The 17,030-nt window shown below is 37.5% G+C and overlaps 1 protein-coding gene across 1 annotated transcript in view; it reads left to right on the top strand.

The window, feature by feature from the left end:
* The window catches only part of CERKL (ceramide kinase like), a 105,086-nt gene that overhangs the window by 71,655 nt on the left and 16,401 nt on the right, over positions 1 to 17,030 (top strand). The window contains exons 3-4 of the mRNA XM_042949311.1: positions 3,472 to 3,603; positions 11,062 to 11,125. Of these exons, the coding sequence (XP_042805245.1) occupies positions 3,472 to 3,603; positions 11,062 to 11,125 (196 nt within the window). The remainder of the gene's footprint in view (positions 1 to 3,471; positions 3,604 to 11,061; positions 11,126 to 17,030) is intronic.

Below are 17,030 nucleotides of genomic sequence, written 5' to 3'. Positions count from 1 at the left end.
CCCAAATGACTGTTTCTTATTTCCAAAATCTTCTATTACCTCAGTCATGATATAGAAAGAGGGGGAAATAAAAGTTGGTTTTTATAACATTTGATGACTGACATTTAGTACCTAGACACTGCATGCTGGGCCTGAGAAATGAAGCAGGGTCTTTCGATAAAAATACAGGGCAAGATAAATTTAATCTGAGTCTTGGCCTCTGAGGTGTAGAACAAGTTTCTTGTCCTTGTCACGTTTTAATGAAAGTGAGCCCTAGCTTTAACTGCTTTGTCCTTCCTGGTTAAAAGACAGCAGTCTTATCCTTTATAGCAGGTTTTTGTTTTTGTTTTTGTTTTACCTGATCCAGAATTGCATTTATTTCTCCTCTCTTTAGTCTCCTTTAATCTGGAACACGTCTTCAACTTTCTTTGTTCTCACGATACTGACATTTTTTGAGAGTTTAAGGCAGTTATGTTGAGAACGCCCCTCAACTAGAGTTCATCTGAGTGTTCTATCATTGTTGGAGCCACATTATGCACCACAGGAGTGCTGTGTCCTTGGTGTTGTGAATTACATATCACAAGGTATTACAACGCTTATGTATCCTTTTGTACCTTAAGGGTATGGTTAACTTTGATTACTTGACTAAGGAGGTGTCTGCTAGATTTCCCCACTGTAAATGTCCCTTTTAACTCTTTGTAATGACAACAATAAAGAGGGACAGAGTTTAACAGTAAGTAAATATTTTGTTCCCCAACTGGCTGTCACTGATGGTTTTACTATCCATTGCTGAGTCTTGCCTTTAATAAAGCTGGGTGGTAAACACAGTGAGTTTTCTAACTCTGTAATTTCTTCCTTGTTTAGTAGTTGTCATTCTATAAGACAGAGTTTTTCCTTCTCCTCCTTAGTATGATATAGTCTTTACTCCATTTCATGTTGGCCCAGGTTTGGCAATAGGAGTTCTGAGATTTGGGGTTTTTCATTGTGTTTTGTGTGTGTAAATGTAACGAAAAGTAGTTAATAGAGGCACACAGAATAAAGTGGGAATGAGGAGCCACAGAGGTGAATTCTGTTGGTGATTAGGAAAGGCTTTAGTGGGAAAATGGTGTTTGAGGTAAGCTTTTTTTTTTTTTTTTTTATCATTTATTTATTTTTGAGACAGAGACAGGATGTGAATGGGGGAGGGTCAGAGAGAGGGAGACACAGAATCTGAAACAGGCTCCAGGCTCTGAGCTGTCAGCACAGAGCCCGACGCGGGGCTTGAACTCACGGACCGCGAGATCATGACCTGAGCCGAAGTCGGCCGCTTAACTGACTGAGCCACCCAGGCGCGCCTGAGGTAAGCTTTTAAAAAGTGGCAGAATTTGGGATGCCTGGCTGGCTCAGTTCGTAGAGCATGCCGAGTCTTCATCTGAGGGTTAGGAGTTCGAGCCCCATGCTGGGCATGGAGCCTACTTAAAAAAAAAAAAAAGTGACAAAATTGTCACAGAAATGGTGATAAGGTGGAGTGGAAGGGAAGAAATTGTCTGAACGAAGCCTGACATACCTGGTATTCGGCAGGTAAAATTCAGTGGTGCCAGAGCATGATGAGGCAGCTGAAATGGAACAGAAAAACCTCTGCACTTACTGAGTTTCGTGCTGGTCTCTGCTTAGAATTTCTTCTCTGGCCTCGCTCCTGCTGTTTTGTTAGGGGAGAGGATGAGGTATGAGGAAGGAGGGAATTCTAAGTAGTGAAAATCCACGGGAGCCAAAAGCCCCATTCGAATACTCCCTTCTCCAGAAAGCCTTTCCTGGATCCCTGATAAGAATTAACCACCCTCTTCTCATACACTCCCATGGTTATTGGTGCCTTTCTGTTAATGATTCTATTTTGTTTTGTGGGGTTTCTATTTTCTGGATTTATCTTTCTCCTTTAAACACAAACCACATCTTAATCACTTTGCTCTGGTAGTCAGCACAAATGCTCAATAAATGTTTCTGGAATACATGGGAGAGGGAAAGGAGAGGATAGGTTGGAGTTGGTTGGAGAAGTGCTCTGAACGACATGTTAAGGGGTTCAGGCTTGCCCACACGCAGTGAGGAGCCATAGCAGCTTTTGACAGGTACAGGCCTGATGGAGGTATAATGTGGGGGACTCAGGGGAACGGGAAGGACAGTGAGTTGTCCCTGGAGCAGCCGCAGAGAAGCCAGAGGGCAACAACTAGGAAGGCCAGAAGGCGTGGAAGCAAATAGTCACCATCTCGTGGATCTGGATCTGGGCACTGGTTTGTAGGAATGTAGGAATCAGAAGCGGGAAAAAAAACAAAAACAAAACCACACCAAAAACAAAAAAGAAAAACAAATAACAAAAATGGAAGGAATTGAACATAGTTTTGAGATTTTAAGACTTGACGATGAGATTGACAATGGCCTCTTAGCAAAATAATAAGCACAGGGACAATTACAGAGAATGTAGGCAGTTCAGCATGGTCCTACCTCTTCCTCATCTAATACTCTCCCTGAATTCAAAACAGTATGTGCTGTTGAAAGATTTCCTTCTATCAAATATGATGAGAAATGAAATATTGTCTTCAAGTGCAAAAAAACTGACTTTGGTGTAATGGACTTTTCCATTTGGCTTTAGGAATGGTTTTATTAAGAGCAGATGCTAGTAACTGCTTTCTTAGCCTTGAAACGTGGTCTTATGACAGCAGCTTACCTTGGAAGAAGTGATCTGTAGTGTTCTGGCTCCTCTGTCCCTCCTGCACTTCCTAACAGAAAATTTTCTTTGCACCTGCTCCAACTGGGTCTAAGTGATAAGCATCTTGCAAGCCCAGAAAATTGTAGTATCAAATCTCAGCCCCAACTGTGAGGCAGTGCTCTCATCGAATCCCCACTGAGAGGCTTTCTTTCCCAATTCTCAGGGGAAGAGTCCTTTCTCCCCTGGCCCCTTTTCAGGCTTGAACTTCGACCTAATCCTCTTTTTAGGTCCCAGCATGCATTGCACTGGGTGCTCACCCTGACCCAGCCCTGTGTACTCTGCTCCACCCTGGGCTCATCCACAGGTCACTGGGGTGCCCAATTCCAGCCCTGGGGTCACTGGAGTGCCCAATTCCAATAATGAGCATATTTATCTTAGGAGAGGAAGTGAAACTTTCTGTTCTTTGCAGCCTATTGCTTTTTTCCCTCAGAAATAAATACTAACGGGCATTTGATATATTATCTGTGATTGATCAGTGTACATTGCCTAATAATATTCACAAAGTTGCTTTCATCCACATTTTCCTTCATAAATGGGTTGTTATAACTCATGATTTAAGAGGGATATACCTATTTAACTGCTAGGGAAATGTAAATGTTTTAAAATCATGCCATGTTTGGGAAAACTCTTATAAGAATTTCAAATAAAAACAGAAAATGCTATTTAAATAGGTGAATAACATTCTAATTGGACTTAGTGTACGTTTTTAAAGGGAAAGAAAAAATACCTTTGTCTTTATGTTTTCCTCTTAGGTTTTGCAAATAGACCAAAGTCATTAAAAATAATTCTTAACCCCCAAAGCCACAAAAAAGAAGCTACCCAGGTCTATTATGAGAAGGTTGAACCACTGTTGAGGACGGCAGGAATAAAGACTGACGTAACAAGTAAGTCATTTTCACAGTATAATTTTGCCACTAAAAAATAATACTTAAGGAAGCAAAATAAGCTGTATTTGTTCTTAGGTCAAACTGAGGAAACTACCTATGATAGCTAAAGCTTTTTTATGTGCTTCCATAACCTACCACAGTCAGGTCCGGGATTATAACTTATTTTGTTTTCTTTTTTTATTGTGTTATTTTTATTAGAATATCAGTATTTTCTCTTTAGACCCCCTTTTTCACACTTTAAAAATTATTAGGAATCATTTCAAGAGGAGCTGCATACTTTTTGATATATTCATTGAGATGTTTATTATTTACACATTATTTCTGCAGATTCGCAAGCAGTTGGTTTTTGCTCACTTAAATGTTTGTCTTCCCATGGAATCCTTCATTAGGTGGTTTTTGTTCTGACTCTGACCCCTGCTGGTTAGGTCAAAACTAAGCATGTAACTGCAGGTTTAGATGAATTTTGGGAAGCCAGTAGCTTAACTTCATTGCCTAAAATAAGAAAAGTGCTTAGGTTTTTGCTGAGGAAAAAGAAATTGGCCAATGCTAAAGTTAATAGAAAGAAGGTTAGCAAAATCCTTTTCAACTTTTTGAATTTGGTGACCAAATTCCTTTGTTTCCTTTGAGTCTCTTATTTCTCCCATGGGGGGTGGGCTGAAAAGGAGAGTTGATGCTGTCAAAAATCATAACCCCAGTTTGTCTGATTTCATTTCTATGTCACGTCACTAACATACAGTGCAAACTTGTAGTAAATTTAAATTGCTGAAGAGTATTGCATAATAAACCTATTCAGGAGACAAAGTCGGAATGTATTTGGGTTCTCCTAGTCCCATTTATAAATTCCTTGGGAAGGGATTCAGAGTGATGTGGTTTTGCTCAGCTGTAACCATGGAGATGGGTTTCACAATATAAATCAGACTTGATGCCCTCACCTCTGACTTGACAGATTACAGTAGAAGGAAGTTCCTTACAAAAAGTAAACAAAAACAAAAACAAGCAAGCAAACAAAAAACTCAACCACATATTTTTAGGAAGGTCAGCCACTCCAAAAGGCATCTGTTACAATGGCAGTTCAAAAGAAACTACCATGAAAAATTCAAGAGGAATTTCTGAACTGAAATAAAATTGTAGTGAGAAGTTAATCTTTCACCTTTGTGGCTTTTGGCTTACTTAGAAGTGATTTGTAAGGAAAAGAAACAATGCAAATCTATCATCCCTTTTCACTGACGATTTTCAAAGATTGGTAGAAGAAAAGTTTGAAATTGATATTAGGATGAAACAATTAAAAGTTGAATAAACTTATTGGTAAACTTAATATAATTATTTTGTTTCGTTGATTTAATATCCAGAAGTTTGATGTGGATACTACTACCTATCATTCAGTTCAGCATGTGTGTTGTACCCATAATATCTTTGGAATTATTTCATTAATTTGCTTTGACTTCCTCAGTTTTGACTTCATCATAAATTTGATCTTTTCCATCATCATAAAATGGTTCAGCGGACTGGGTCCTTCTTCGTTCAAATCAAATGGGATGGGGAAATGTGTGTATGTGTGAGAGATCTAACGTGCTTTAGTACTGAGCAAGGATTAACATCTCTTCTGGTCAGTGTGATTGTCTTATTATGTGTGACCAACCTGGAGCAGTCAGTCTTTTAAATATTCAGACCCTTTGCATGGGCTGGAAGTAGGACTCCTTTTTCCTGAAGTCTGAAAATACCTTAACCAAATCTGGCTTCTATTAGGGAGGGGGGAAAGAGGTCCAAATGGCTTCTGAAAAGGCTCCCAACAACGTGCACTAGAGGAAGTTTAAATCCAGATTATGGATGAGGCCACACTCAGGAGTTTACTCATCATGCATTAATCCAAAGTGGGTGTAAATTTTTTATCATAGCATTGTACTCTGGCTTATTAAAGATGATTCTGCCAGCAGAATAGAGATTAGGAAGGAGGAGAAAGAGAATAGAGGAAAGAAAACTGGTAGATGATGAAACCTGACCTAAGAGGAAATGATCAGAATGTCCTTTCCTCCTTTTCCACTGGAGAGAAAAGTTTTATGTCCTTGGGCTCTTTTTTCCCCTAAATTTATAATTATTATTGAATATTATATTTAGTTTAAAATAAAATTAGGACATTACATAAAGCAAATTTAGAATTTTCTTATATATTTGTGCAGAATGGCTAATTATTAGCTGCCTAACACTCCTCCTACAGGCAAAATTATAAAATTGCATCTTTTGCTTATAAACCCACCTTGGTAGGTACATTAGCTAAATATTTATATTTTAAAAGTTTCCTATTTTGTGTGAGGGACTGAATAAACATGTGAATGCTTGAAAAATTTTAGAATATTCTTGCCTGTTTCATGGTATTGTTTTGTAGTTTGAGTTGGGTAATATATCTGACACTCCTTGTATATTATGAAGTTCTATAGAAAGATGCTATGCATGTCTGTTTCATAAATCATGTAACAGTAAGATTCAATTAACACCTTAAAAGAAAAAGAATATAGGAAACAGTAAAGCAGAAAAGGTATGTATTTTCTGCACATCCAGTGTGACCATTATTTTAACCTATCCTGTGTGCATTGCTGAGTCTAAATGGAATACAGGTTACATAATAAATTCTACATGATGATGAATTCACAAGGAGATAGTGTCATGTAAATGAGGCAGGATTTGAAAAATTCTAGCTAGGTACATACACTTTAAAAGGTTGTTTTCTATATATTTCTTTTAAAAACGAAGAGCAAAAAAATTAATAATTGGACTAAAAAATGGGTGAAGGATCTGAATAGCCATTCTCCCAAAGAAGACATAAAGATGGCCAATAGGAACATGAAAAGGTGCTCAGCACCACTCGTCATCAGGGAAATGCAAATTAAAACCACAATGAGACATACCACCTCACATCTGTTAGAATGGCTATTATCAAAAAAAAGACAAGAAATAACAAGTGTTGGTGAGGATGTGGAGAAAAAGGAACCCTGGTGCACTGTTGGTGGGAATGCAGACTGGTGCAGCCACTGTGGAAAACATTATGGAGGTTCCTCAAAAATTTAAAAATAGAAGTGCCATCTGATACAGGAATTGTATTTCTGGATATTTATCTGAAGGACATGAAAACACTAGCTCAAAAAGATATCCGCACCCTCACGTTCATTGCAGCACTATTTATAACGGTCGAGACATGGAAGCAACCTAAGTGTCCATCAATGGATGAAGGGAGAAAGAAAATGTGGTGTGTGTATATACACACATACTTACAATGCAATATTTGGCCATAAAAAATAAGAAAATCCTGACATTTGTAACAACACGAATGAACCTGAGGGCATTACGCTAAGTGAAATAAGTCAGAGAAAGATAAATTACCATATAATCTCACTTGTATGTGGGGAATCTTAAACAAAAGCAACTGAACACGCACAGAGAACAACATGGGTGATTGCCAGAAGTGGTGGGGTGGGAGAAATGGGTGAAGGGTGTCAAAAGGTACAAACTTCATTAAAAAAAAAAAAAAAAGAATCACCACATTAACAAAAATATACTTTTCATTTTGGTTACTGCTGAAACCCTGACCACTTCTGAGTATGCGTCTTTTGAAACAGTTGAGCTGAAGCTGTATTCCCCCTCTGCTACCAGCGCAAATGCTGTATCTTATCTAATGTATCAGAAAAACTTGTGGAAGAACTTAGAAAAAAACGGGGTTATTTTTTTCTAATAACTTGATGGCATATGAATCACAGAAAAACAAGTGGTCAGCCTATGCTGACATGATACCATGTCTTTCTCTTCCTCTCAAAACAGCAGACTTTAGGAATTACACTGGCTAAGGCGTGAGAGAATTTGTGAAGATCATGGATCCGTAGGATAATTCATAAAACAATAAAGTGAAAAAAGGCAACAGAGAAATCAAACTGGAAGGAGCTTTAGAAGCCATCCAGCTGAATTCCCTGTATGTGGTGGGTGTAGTGATGATACTCCTCGTGGATGAACTCCCAGCCTTTGCTTGAGCACACTATGTGTGTCCCATCTTGCATAGAAGAGTCCCTGAAATACCCAAAACAGATACTGTGTCTGCCCTTGATCTCTTTCATGATAGGCAGTTCCATCTCCTTCATTCAATCTTTCTGTTAACAAAGCTGCTAGACCTTATCATACTCACTGTCATTATCACGATCAAAGACACTTCTCTGAATTTAGCCTTGATCTCTGTCAGCTCTGGGCCCATGGGAGTGCCTAGTCACCAGATAATTTTTACATCCTGTCTGGCCCTGGTAGAATTATCATGAAAGTGGAGTTTGTTATCAGTTTCATTTAAAAAATTTTTTTCTCCTTCTAGGGTCGTGAGTTTAACTTTTAATACTTTGACCAAGTCTCCTCTTTGATTTTGTGTTTTTCCTTTGGCTCTTTGTCTCTCCTTAAAGCCTTCCCTCCTTGGAAATGCCTCTTGCTATTCCTGATCTCACCTAGCAGAAAGCTAGGCAATTTGATAAAACTGAATCACAAAAGTTGCTAGTAAGCTGAGGCATTCTATCTTTCCAATTTTACCTATATTTTAATAAAAATCTGAAGAGGAGCTGTTCATGTATCATATCCAGCTAAAGAGAGATTTCTGTGTGAAAGATTCTTTTTGTTATCCCGTAAATAATTGTGGATTTATTTGGCCAATCTTGTTTCTAATACTCAGATGTCAGGGAGTTAGAGTTTTGTCTCTGGGGACAATAAAGAGTCATCAGTAGAGGTTTTGTAGGAAAAGGATTTGATCAAATAAGTGAGAAAGTCATTCTGGGCAGGGTAGGGTAAAGACTACTATCCCCATTAAAAAGGCAGTGGCTGGATCATGGGCATTGGCTTGAGATGGGATGCTACAGCAATAAAGACCAAAACAACTGGTCTTGGCCTTGGAGTGGTTGGGAGAGGAAGGAGGGGGACAAGCTAGGAATTAATTTTCCTGTCTTGGGCAGCAAGGAGGGGATATTGGAACAATATATTTGAGAGGCAATATGAAGATGGAAATGACAGATTCTGTTATGAGCTTACTATGAGGCACCTGTAGAACAGGAGAGAAAATGCCATCTCAGTATCTCAGCCCATTATAGAATTTTATCCCCAGACTAAGAAATGTTACCGTAAGTCCGAATCTCATCTGATTTTACTTCAGCCTATTTCCTCATCAACACTTAGTATCAACCTCATTACTTTCCTCCAATCTTGTCTTCTTGAGGAAGTAATATTTAAAATGGTTAGGGTGAGTGGGAAATCCCAGCAATGAGAACTGAGTTCAAAGCCTTGTAAAGAATGGAACCTCCAAATTTCCTGAATACAAGGGGCATAGGGTGTCATTCTCATCAGAAAAGGAAAGCAAGTGAAAGAAAAGGGTAGTAGTAACCTTTTGACACTACATTTGCCCATCAGTCTACTCCTTATGTTTATTTGGAGTGGGATGATTTGAATCTGGCTCTAATTCCAGGGCCCATAATATTCTGTCTAAATGCATATTTCAATTCCTTCTACTGTATCTAAATAGTAGTCCAGATTATTCTCTATCCTTTTTCCCTGTATTATTTTTCTTTATAATCACTTATTGCTACTTTATATTCTGTAATCATGTTTTATTTTTTATAAAATGTTTATTGATTTTTGAGAGGGAGCATGAGTGGGAGAAGAGCAGAGAGGGAGGGAGACATAGAATCCAAAGCAGGCTCCCGGCTCTGAGCTGTCAGTGCAGCGCCCAACATGGGGCTCAAACCCATGAGCTGTGAGATCATGACCTGCATCAAGGTCGGACGCTTAACCGACTGAGCCACACAGGTGCCCCTGTACATTCATGTTTAAAGTTAGTGTCTAGTGTCTGGTTCCAGAATGTGAGCTCCCTGACATGGAAGTCTTCGTTCCTTTTGTTCAATTTTCTACTATATTGTGATCAAGTTTCTTTCATCTTTTCTCTCTGTTCCAGGTCACTTTTTTTTTAACTTTTACAATGTCATTTAAAAAAAAAAATCACTCTTCTTGGGTAATTTGCATCAATATATAGTCAAACTCCACCTGCAAGATCAAAGATAGTATTATTTAAATTTTTTCCTAAATTAAGATAGCATTTAGCCATAGCATAATTTTAAAGCTAATTTTATATTGGATTTGAAAAGCTTTACCAAAGTGAGCTTTAGCCTAAAAAGCAAGATTTGATCCAATGATTCTCAGCATAAATATTTCTTCATAATATCATTAAGTTTTTTCAGTGTATGTATGTAACATTTTGTATTTTGAAGTTTGCAACTACTTGCTGAGGCTATAAATGATCAACACAATCATTTATGATAACTTAACCTTCCAAGCTTATTAATATTAATATTTTATACTTAGTTTTCTTATAGCTTTCTTTTGATCAGAATTTAATCGAGAGAAGTTTTATTCATGTGAATGTTAACAGCATTTGAATAAGCTGTGGGAGAATTACAATGTAATGCTGCTGGATACAGAATGATCCTTTTAGACACCAAGACTAATAATTTTTAACAATATCTAAAAACATTGTAGGAAAAGCTTGAACCATGCTGGCACCAGGGACAGACAGGCATGAAAGATTAATGTAATCTTGCATATAATGATGCACATTCTTACACAAAAAATCCATCTGCAATGTCATGTCAGTCAGCAGAAATCTTTGATGGGTGGATACAGCTGGGCTGTCTCTTCTGGCAGTGCTGCCCTAGAAAATGCTAAATGTGGCTGGGATGCTTGGTGCCATCTGCAGTGTGCCAGCTTACCCTGTCTCCACTGGCATTTACAACACTGCATAGGGCATCGTGACCGTAGAGACAGCGATAGGGAGTGACAGATTCATTTCCTCAGAGGATCCGGCTCTGGTGGGTCCATGCCGCCACCTCCCTCGGCTTTGGGCCTGTTATCATTGGTGTTGGCTTTGCTTCCTTTTTTCACGTCCAGCTTCTCTTTTTAGTCTAGCAGTTCCAGATACACATTCTTCTAGTATGAAAATCTTACACTAACCTTTCAACTAATTTATCCGTGTGAGGTTGCCAAAGCGCTTTAACATTGACTTTCTTGATGCCAGCTGATATGCCTTATTTTCAAAATACTGCTGCTCTTCGGCTTCTGATTTAAAGGAAATGTATCTTATTTATAATATCAGGAAGGGAACACTGAACAGACAGGCACCAAGATAAATGATCTAACTGCTGTATGTGGGATGTCCCCAAATGACTTACGTAGTTGGAACAAATATATGACCCTCTTTTACATAAAGCTATAAAACACATCAGGCAAGTAACACTTAATCCTCTTTCTCATGATTAAAATATAAATATTCAAGAATAGATGTTGTTTTATGACCTGACCATATGTTTATGATATTATTTTGCCAAACTCAGTTAAAAAGTGTAGATCATTGTTTAAAACTTTCACCTTTTTTGTGTGTTTGTTTTTAAATAGTAACAGAATATGAAGGACATGCTCTGTCACTCCTAAAGGAATGTGAACTCCAGGAATTTGATGGGTAGGTTATATTATCAATCTGTATATGGAATATAGCTTATGTTATGAAATGTCGTCATTAGTTTTTAGTGACATATTTGGGACTTATAAATATTTCAGTATTCGTGGTGTATGTAATTAGACTCCATTTCGTTCATATCTATGTAATAACAGCTAATGATGATAACATGGTGTGGTCATCTACCTCTCAGGACCAGGCATAGGAAAACAAAAGGAGAAATCTATAGAAGTACTTGGAAATCAAAGGGTACCACGTTCTACTGACCTACTCTGCATATATTTGCATCGGCAGTCCTCAATTTTTGGCTTTAACCATACGAGTCTCTAGAAAAACCTTGATGGAAGACACACTGGCTTATGGTAGAACTGTATTGTGATTCTCTTTTGCAAATTTATTGATGGTGTTCATAGCTACCCACTGTTTAATTTGGCTGTGATTGAGGGTAAATATTTTATAAAAACAAATATATTATTTTCAGTATGAATAAAAGATGCTAATTTTAATTCTTTCATAATTTAGTGGCTACCAATTAAGTGTGTTATCTACAGTAGTCATTGGAAACTGTCGTTGGCAATACGTTGCTGGAGTGCATAGAAAATGTTCACTGTCATGCAAACATTAGAAACAAGGCAAGTGACTTATACTTTAATGGCCAGTTTAAGAAAGTAGCCAAGTCAATTTGCTAAAGTGATGGATTGATGTGTAAGACACAAACATTTTAGGGAAGATTTTTTGCAAGGGTTAATATTTCAGAGTTTTAAAAGGTGGCCAGCATGTGAATTACTTGCATCACATGAAGATGGGCAGGAAACAAACAAGTACTCATAATCTCAGGCAGGAGAGTTGTGTCTCTTTAACTGTAGATTGGAAGGCTTTGCTTTTCCCAAAGAACTAGTAGAATGTTTTAGGGAGGAAAGTGATGAGGTTGTTTCCCCATAAATGCTTAATATTTTTTGGTAAGAAACAATATTAGTGGATGGAGAAGAAAGTTTGATAAGTAAAATAAGCCTTTTTTTTTTTTTTTTTAAGTTTATTTATTTTGAGAGAGAAAGAGCATGAATGGGGCAGGGGCAGAGAGGGTCTCAAACAGGCTCCATGCTGTCAGTGCAGAGCCCGACGCAGGGCTTGATCCCAAGAACTGTGAGATCATGGCCTGAGCCTAAATCAAGAGTTGGACGCTTAACTGACTGAGTCACCCAGGGGCACCAAAACAAGACTTTTATAAAAGGAATTTGAGAAGAGTAAATCTAGATGGCAACATTGTATAAATATTGAGGATGAAGAGTATAAGGTAGGAGACTACTTAAGAGCTTTATACTTAAAGCCAGACAGACAGATTAACAGGCTACATTTGGGAAATTATCTTGCAAGTATACAATTTAAGAAAAGTAACTGGAGGAATCATGCCCATGAGCTACCACCTTAATATGCTGCATAGTCACACAACTTGTGAGTATATGAGTGTGGCTGTATTGCAAGTAAGTCCTTTTTTCAAAATATGATTATATAAATAATAAGGATAACAGATATCATAGATATTAGACCTGGTCCTGCCCATCAGCATTTTGAAGTGTTCCACTAAATGTGGTGTGTATAAATAAGTTCTGCTGGTAATTATACTAGGTAAGGATCAAGAGAAATTTTACAGAATGATGAAAGACTATTGCTTAAGGGTAGTATAGTAATGCTGTTTTCTTTAACTGAAAATACTTAAATTTTTGTTTATTTCACATGGCAGGTATTGTTATTTAGCAGTGTGCCCCTAAAAGGCACACAGATCTTTTAGTTATTATCCACATTTTTTTTAACTTTTTAATATTTATTTATTTTTGAGAGAGAGAAAGAGAAAGAGCGCAAGGAGAGAAGGAGCAGAGAGAGAGGGAGATACAGAATCTGAAGCAGGCTTCAGGCTCTGAGTTGTCAGCACAGTGCTCAACATGGGGCTTGAACCCACAAATCATGACATCATGACCTGAGCTGAAGTTGGACACGTAACTGAGCCACCCAGGCATCCTGTATTATCCACATTTTTTTAACCACAGAGTTTGACCTAACCATTCTATGATATAAGTTCCAGTGATTTAACAGTTTCTGAATTGTACAGCATGCTGATTTATTTAGGACTTCTAATAATTTAAAATGTCTATTGAAAATCATCTATTTTGTAAGATTCTTTAAATATCTCATTTTCATGGGCCCAGTTTTTCCCACTGGGAGCTGGGAAAACTTAATAAAATGCTAATTTTAAGTCACTCCACTTAGAAGTAAATAGGTATATATGGAAAACAATGGAAACAGTTTCTTTAGACAGCTTAAAAGAAAAAATTCTTCACAGGTATGAATTTTGTTATTTTGTTACTTAGATTCCATATGTAAGTGAAAACATATTTATTGTGTTTATCTTTCTTTAACTTATTTCACTTAGCATAATACCCTCTAGGTCCTTCCATGTTGTCATAAATGGCAAGATAAGAGAACAGATTGGTGGGTGCAGATGGGGAGAATTGGGGTGGGTGACATAGGTGAAGAAGGTCAAGAGGCACAGACTTCTAGTTATAAATCAGTCAGGGAAGTGTAATGTAGAACATGACATCTGTAGTCAATAATAGTGTTTTGCCTGTTTGAAAGTTACTAAAAGAGATCCTGAAGGTTCTCATCACAAGAAAATAATTTGCGGGGGGGGGGGGGAGGGGGGGGGGAGTAACATTGTATGCTGATCTTCTTGTAAAGATCACTTGGCAATGCATTATGCAATGCAATGCATTAGTCATTATGTTATATACCTGACACTAATAAAATGTTACATGTCAATTATGCTTCAATTGAAAAGAAAGAACAATTCTCTCACAAGTATTTGAAAATAGAATGCACTCTATTTATGGGTTCCCTATTTCTGAACTTGATCAGAGAGAGGTTATTGGAGTACTTTTTGAGAAATAGATACAAAAGATTCAAGGTTGGGGATAAGGTACCTGCAAGATTCTATTATCTTTCAATGAGAGAGGGGCTCACATTCCTTCAAGAACTTGAGCCTGAATCATTTCTGCCTGATTAGGATATCACCTAAAGGTATTTAGACACAGACTGGAGAGTTTAAGATCCAAGAATGATTCTGTGCATGTTATTTAATAAAGCAAAATGGTGGCAAATACTGTTTAAGAAATGTCACTTGCTAAAATTTTGGAGTTTTTAATGAGTTACATATTTTGTATGAAGACACAATATGAGATAAGAGCCAACAGGAATGCATCTCTCAGTACTCAAGACAGCTGTTGTGCAACTCTAGTGTGTTGTAGCAAACACTCTAAGATCCATTGCTAAACCTTGTAGGAGTGTCAGTTTTTACTTGCCCCCTATTTTTACTATGCATGAATAGAAAGTTTTGTAAAGGCAGAGGAAAGAGTAATGTCAGCTGCACAAACTTGAAGCAGTAACAATTGAATTTACAAGCATCAATATGGTTAAGCTAATCTATAGCTCTTATGCAGTTATAAAAATATCAATATTTTCCTGTTTTGCTTCATAGTATTTTATTTGAATTTGTTAAATAACAGTTTTTTCTCCTTTTGTTAATTTCACCATTAACTAGACCCATAATGATTTAGACATTGACATTTTATCGTATTGTCCATGATACCTGTCTTCCTAAGTAAGGTATTTTTTAAAAAGTACCTCTTTTCAAAAAAGAGAAAGTTTAAATCAAAACCTAATAATATATTGAACATTTCAAGGATGATACTGGTTTATAAACAAATAAACACCCGTTTAAAAAAATGTGTCACTTCTTCTACAGAAAAGTAAGGTATCAGCCCCAGTGGCACTTTTCTAGGCAGAATCATTGTATTTGGGGGCACGGCAAGAAGGAGTTTACTTATTCTGAAAACATAAGTTGTACCCCATGTGAAAGATTAGTTACTTTAAGGTTTATATTTTAGGATAGCACAAGTGTGGTCAACTTGTTATAAAAAGTTGTGGGTGTTTTTGTTTGTTTTGTTTTGTTTTTGTTTTGTTTTTTTGGCATTTTGTTTTGTTTTTGCCTTTTCTTGCTATGTCCAGACTCTTGTGATAGGTTCGCATTAAGTATATCCCTTAGGTTGAGTAGCTATACCTGGAGCTGATCCTAATGATACAGTAGTTGTCAACATAAATATGTTTTTTTTCCTAACAAATTTAGTTCCACATTGATTCTACTGGCAAACTGATTTTCAAAATAGTAAACCTCTCTCGTAAGGTGATTTTCATTAGGTTTCACCTATAGGAAAGGATTATAATCCATTGAATACTAGTAGTGCAGTCTGTAAGGTTGAATTGCCTCTGTTTCAGTTCCCCCTTCTGTCACTTACTGTGTAATGACCTTGGAAAAGTTACTTAATCTTACTACGTGCTAGTTCCCTAATTTGAAATTGAAGGTAAAAGCATCTATTGCATATAGTTATTGTTCAAATTAAATGAGTTCATACATGAAGGGTGCTGAGAACAGTGCCAGTACATAGTAACTATTCACTAAATGTTACTTTATTGTTGCAATGATCATTTGTTATAGTTTCAAAATATTTAACATAGAATGTGTTATGAAAAAATTTCCAAGGCTTTTGTAGCAGAGTATGTTCACAGAGGAGGCATCTCTATTAATTCTAGCAATGAGTTAACATGTGATGTGCAAGATGCTATAACCGGATGCAGGATCCTAGGGGTCAGATGTTGCTATATTAAATGGAAAAGCCAACTTCTTCTATGCTAAATTAGATGCTTTGTTGGATTATTTTAGGTGATCCTTTTAGATCACACATACCTCAGCAGGTAGAAAAGGCATGAATCTGATAGTTATAATTAAGTTTCTAGAATGTTTCTCTGAGACACAGAGATCTTTGAAATCATACTGATTAAGGTTCACAGCAAACCTTGGCTTCCCCATTTATAAAGATGAGGCAAATGCCCACTTTATAGAATTCTGAGGATTTGATAGAAAAGAATCAACACATTATCTGACATAAAGTTGACCCTCAGTAGATACTATCACTTTTTTCTGAATCAGTGGCCACATTGTGAACCCCTAGGATTATTTCAGACATAAAATAATACCCCTAGCCAAAGGTGATCTGGGTGATATCCCATGTCCTGGAGTCTCTTATAACTATGGTGGATCTGGATCTCCCAGGCAGGCTGTGTGCAGCCACTGGCTGAACCTAAACTCTGTGCAGGGGCTGGAATGCTGAGAGCAAGGTGGAGGGGCTCCATGGACCCTCTGGATTCCAGAGCTTCCTAAATTTAGGGAACCATTTAAAACCTGCTGATCATGGTCCATGGGCTGTTTTGTTTGGCACATAGGGGTTTTAAATGTATTGAATACTGGTTGATAATATTGAAAAATTAGGAGACTCACCCGCAAATCAGAATCTGTGGTTTCTCTAGAAAAATCAGAGGATGTGGTCCTCTAGGCTTGCCTCCCAGATGATGTGAGTGGGCTGGAGCTGAGAATCTGTCCCCCACTGAGACTCAGTGTACTCTTCCATTTTTGCTGGACCCTTATAGGCTTGAATTATAACACCTGCTTTCAATAACACAAACTCTTCCTCTTTTTGTGTAAAGTAATATGATTTTGCTACTTAAGACTATTTTGCATCTTTTTTTTTTTAATTTTTTTTTTAACGTTTATTTATTTTTGGGACAGAGAGAGACAGAGCATGAACGGGGGAGGGGCAGAGAGAGAGGGAGACACAGAATCAGAAACAGGCTCCAGGCTCTGAGCCATCAGCCCAGAGCCTGACTTGGGGCTCGAACTCATGGACCGTGAGATCGTGACCTGAGCTGAAGTCGGACGCTTAACCGACTGAGCCACCCAGGCGCCCCTATTTTGCATCTTTTAAATACAAATGATTATGAAACAACTTTCTGAAGTCTTATG

Source organism: Panthera leo, chromosome C1, assembly GCF_018350215.1.
Source record: "Panthera leo isolate Ple1 chromosome C1, P.leo_Ple1_pat1.1, whole genome shotgun sequence".
Classification (NCBI taxonomy): Eukaryota; Metazoa; Chordata; class Mammalia; order Carnivora; family Felidae; genus Panthera; species Panthera leo.
This window is presented reverse-complemented; position numbering and strand designations above follow the sequence as displayed.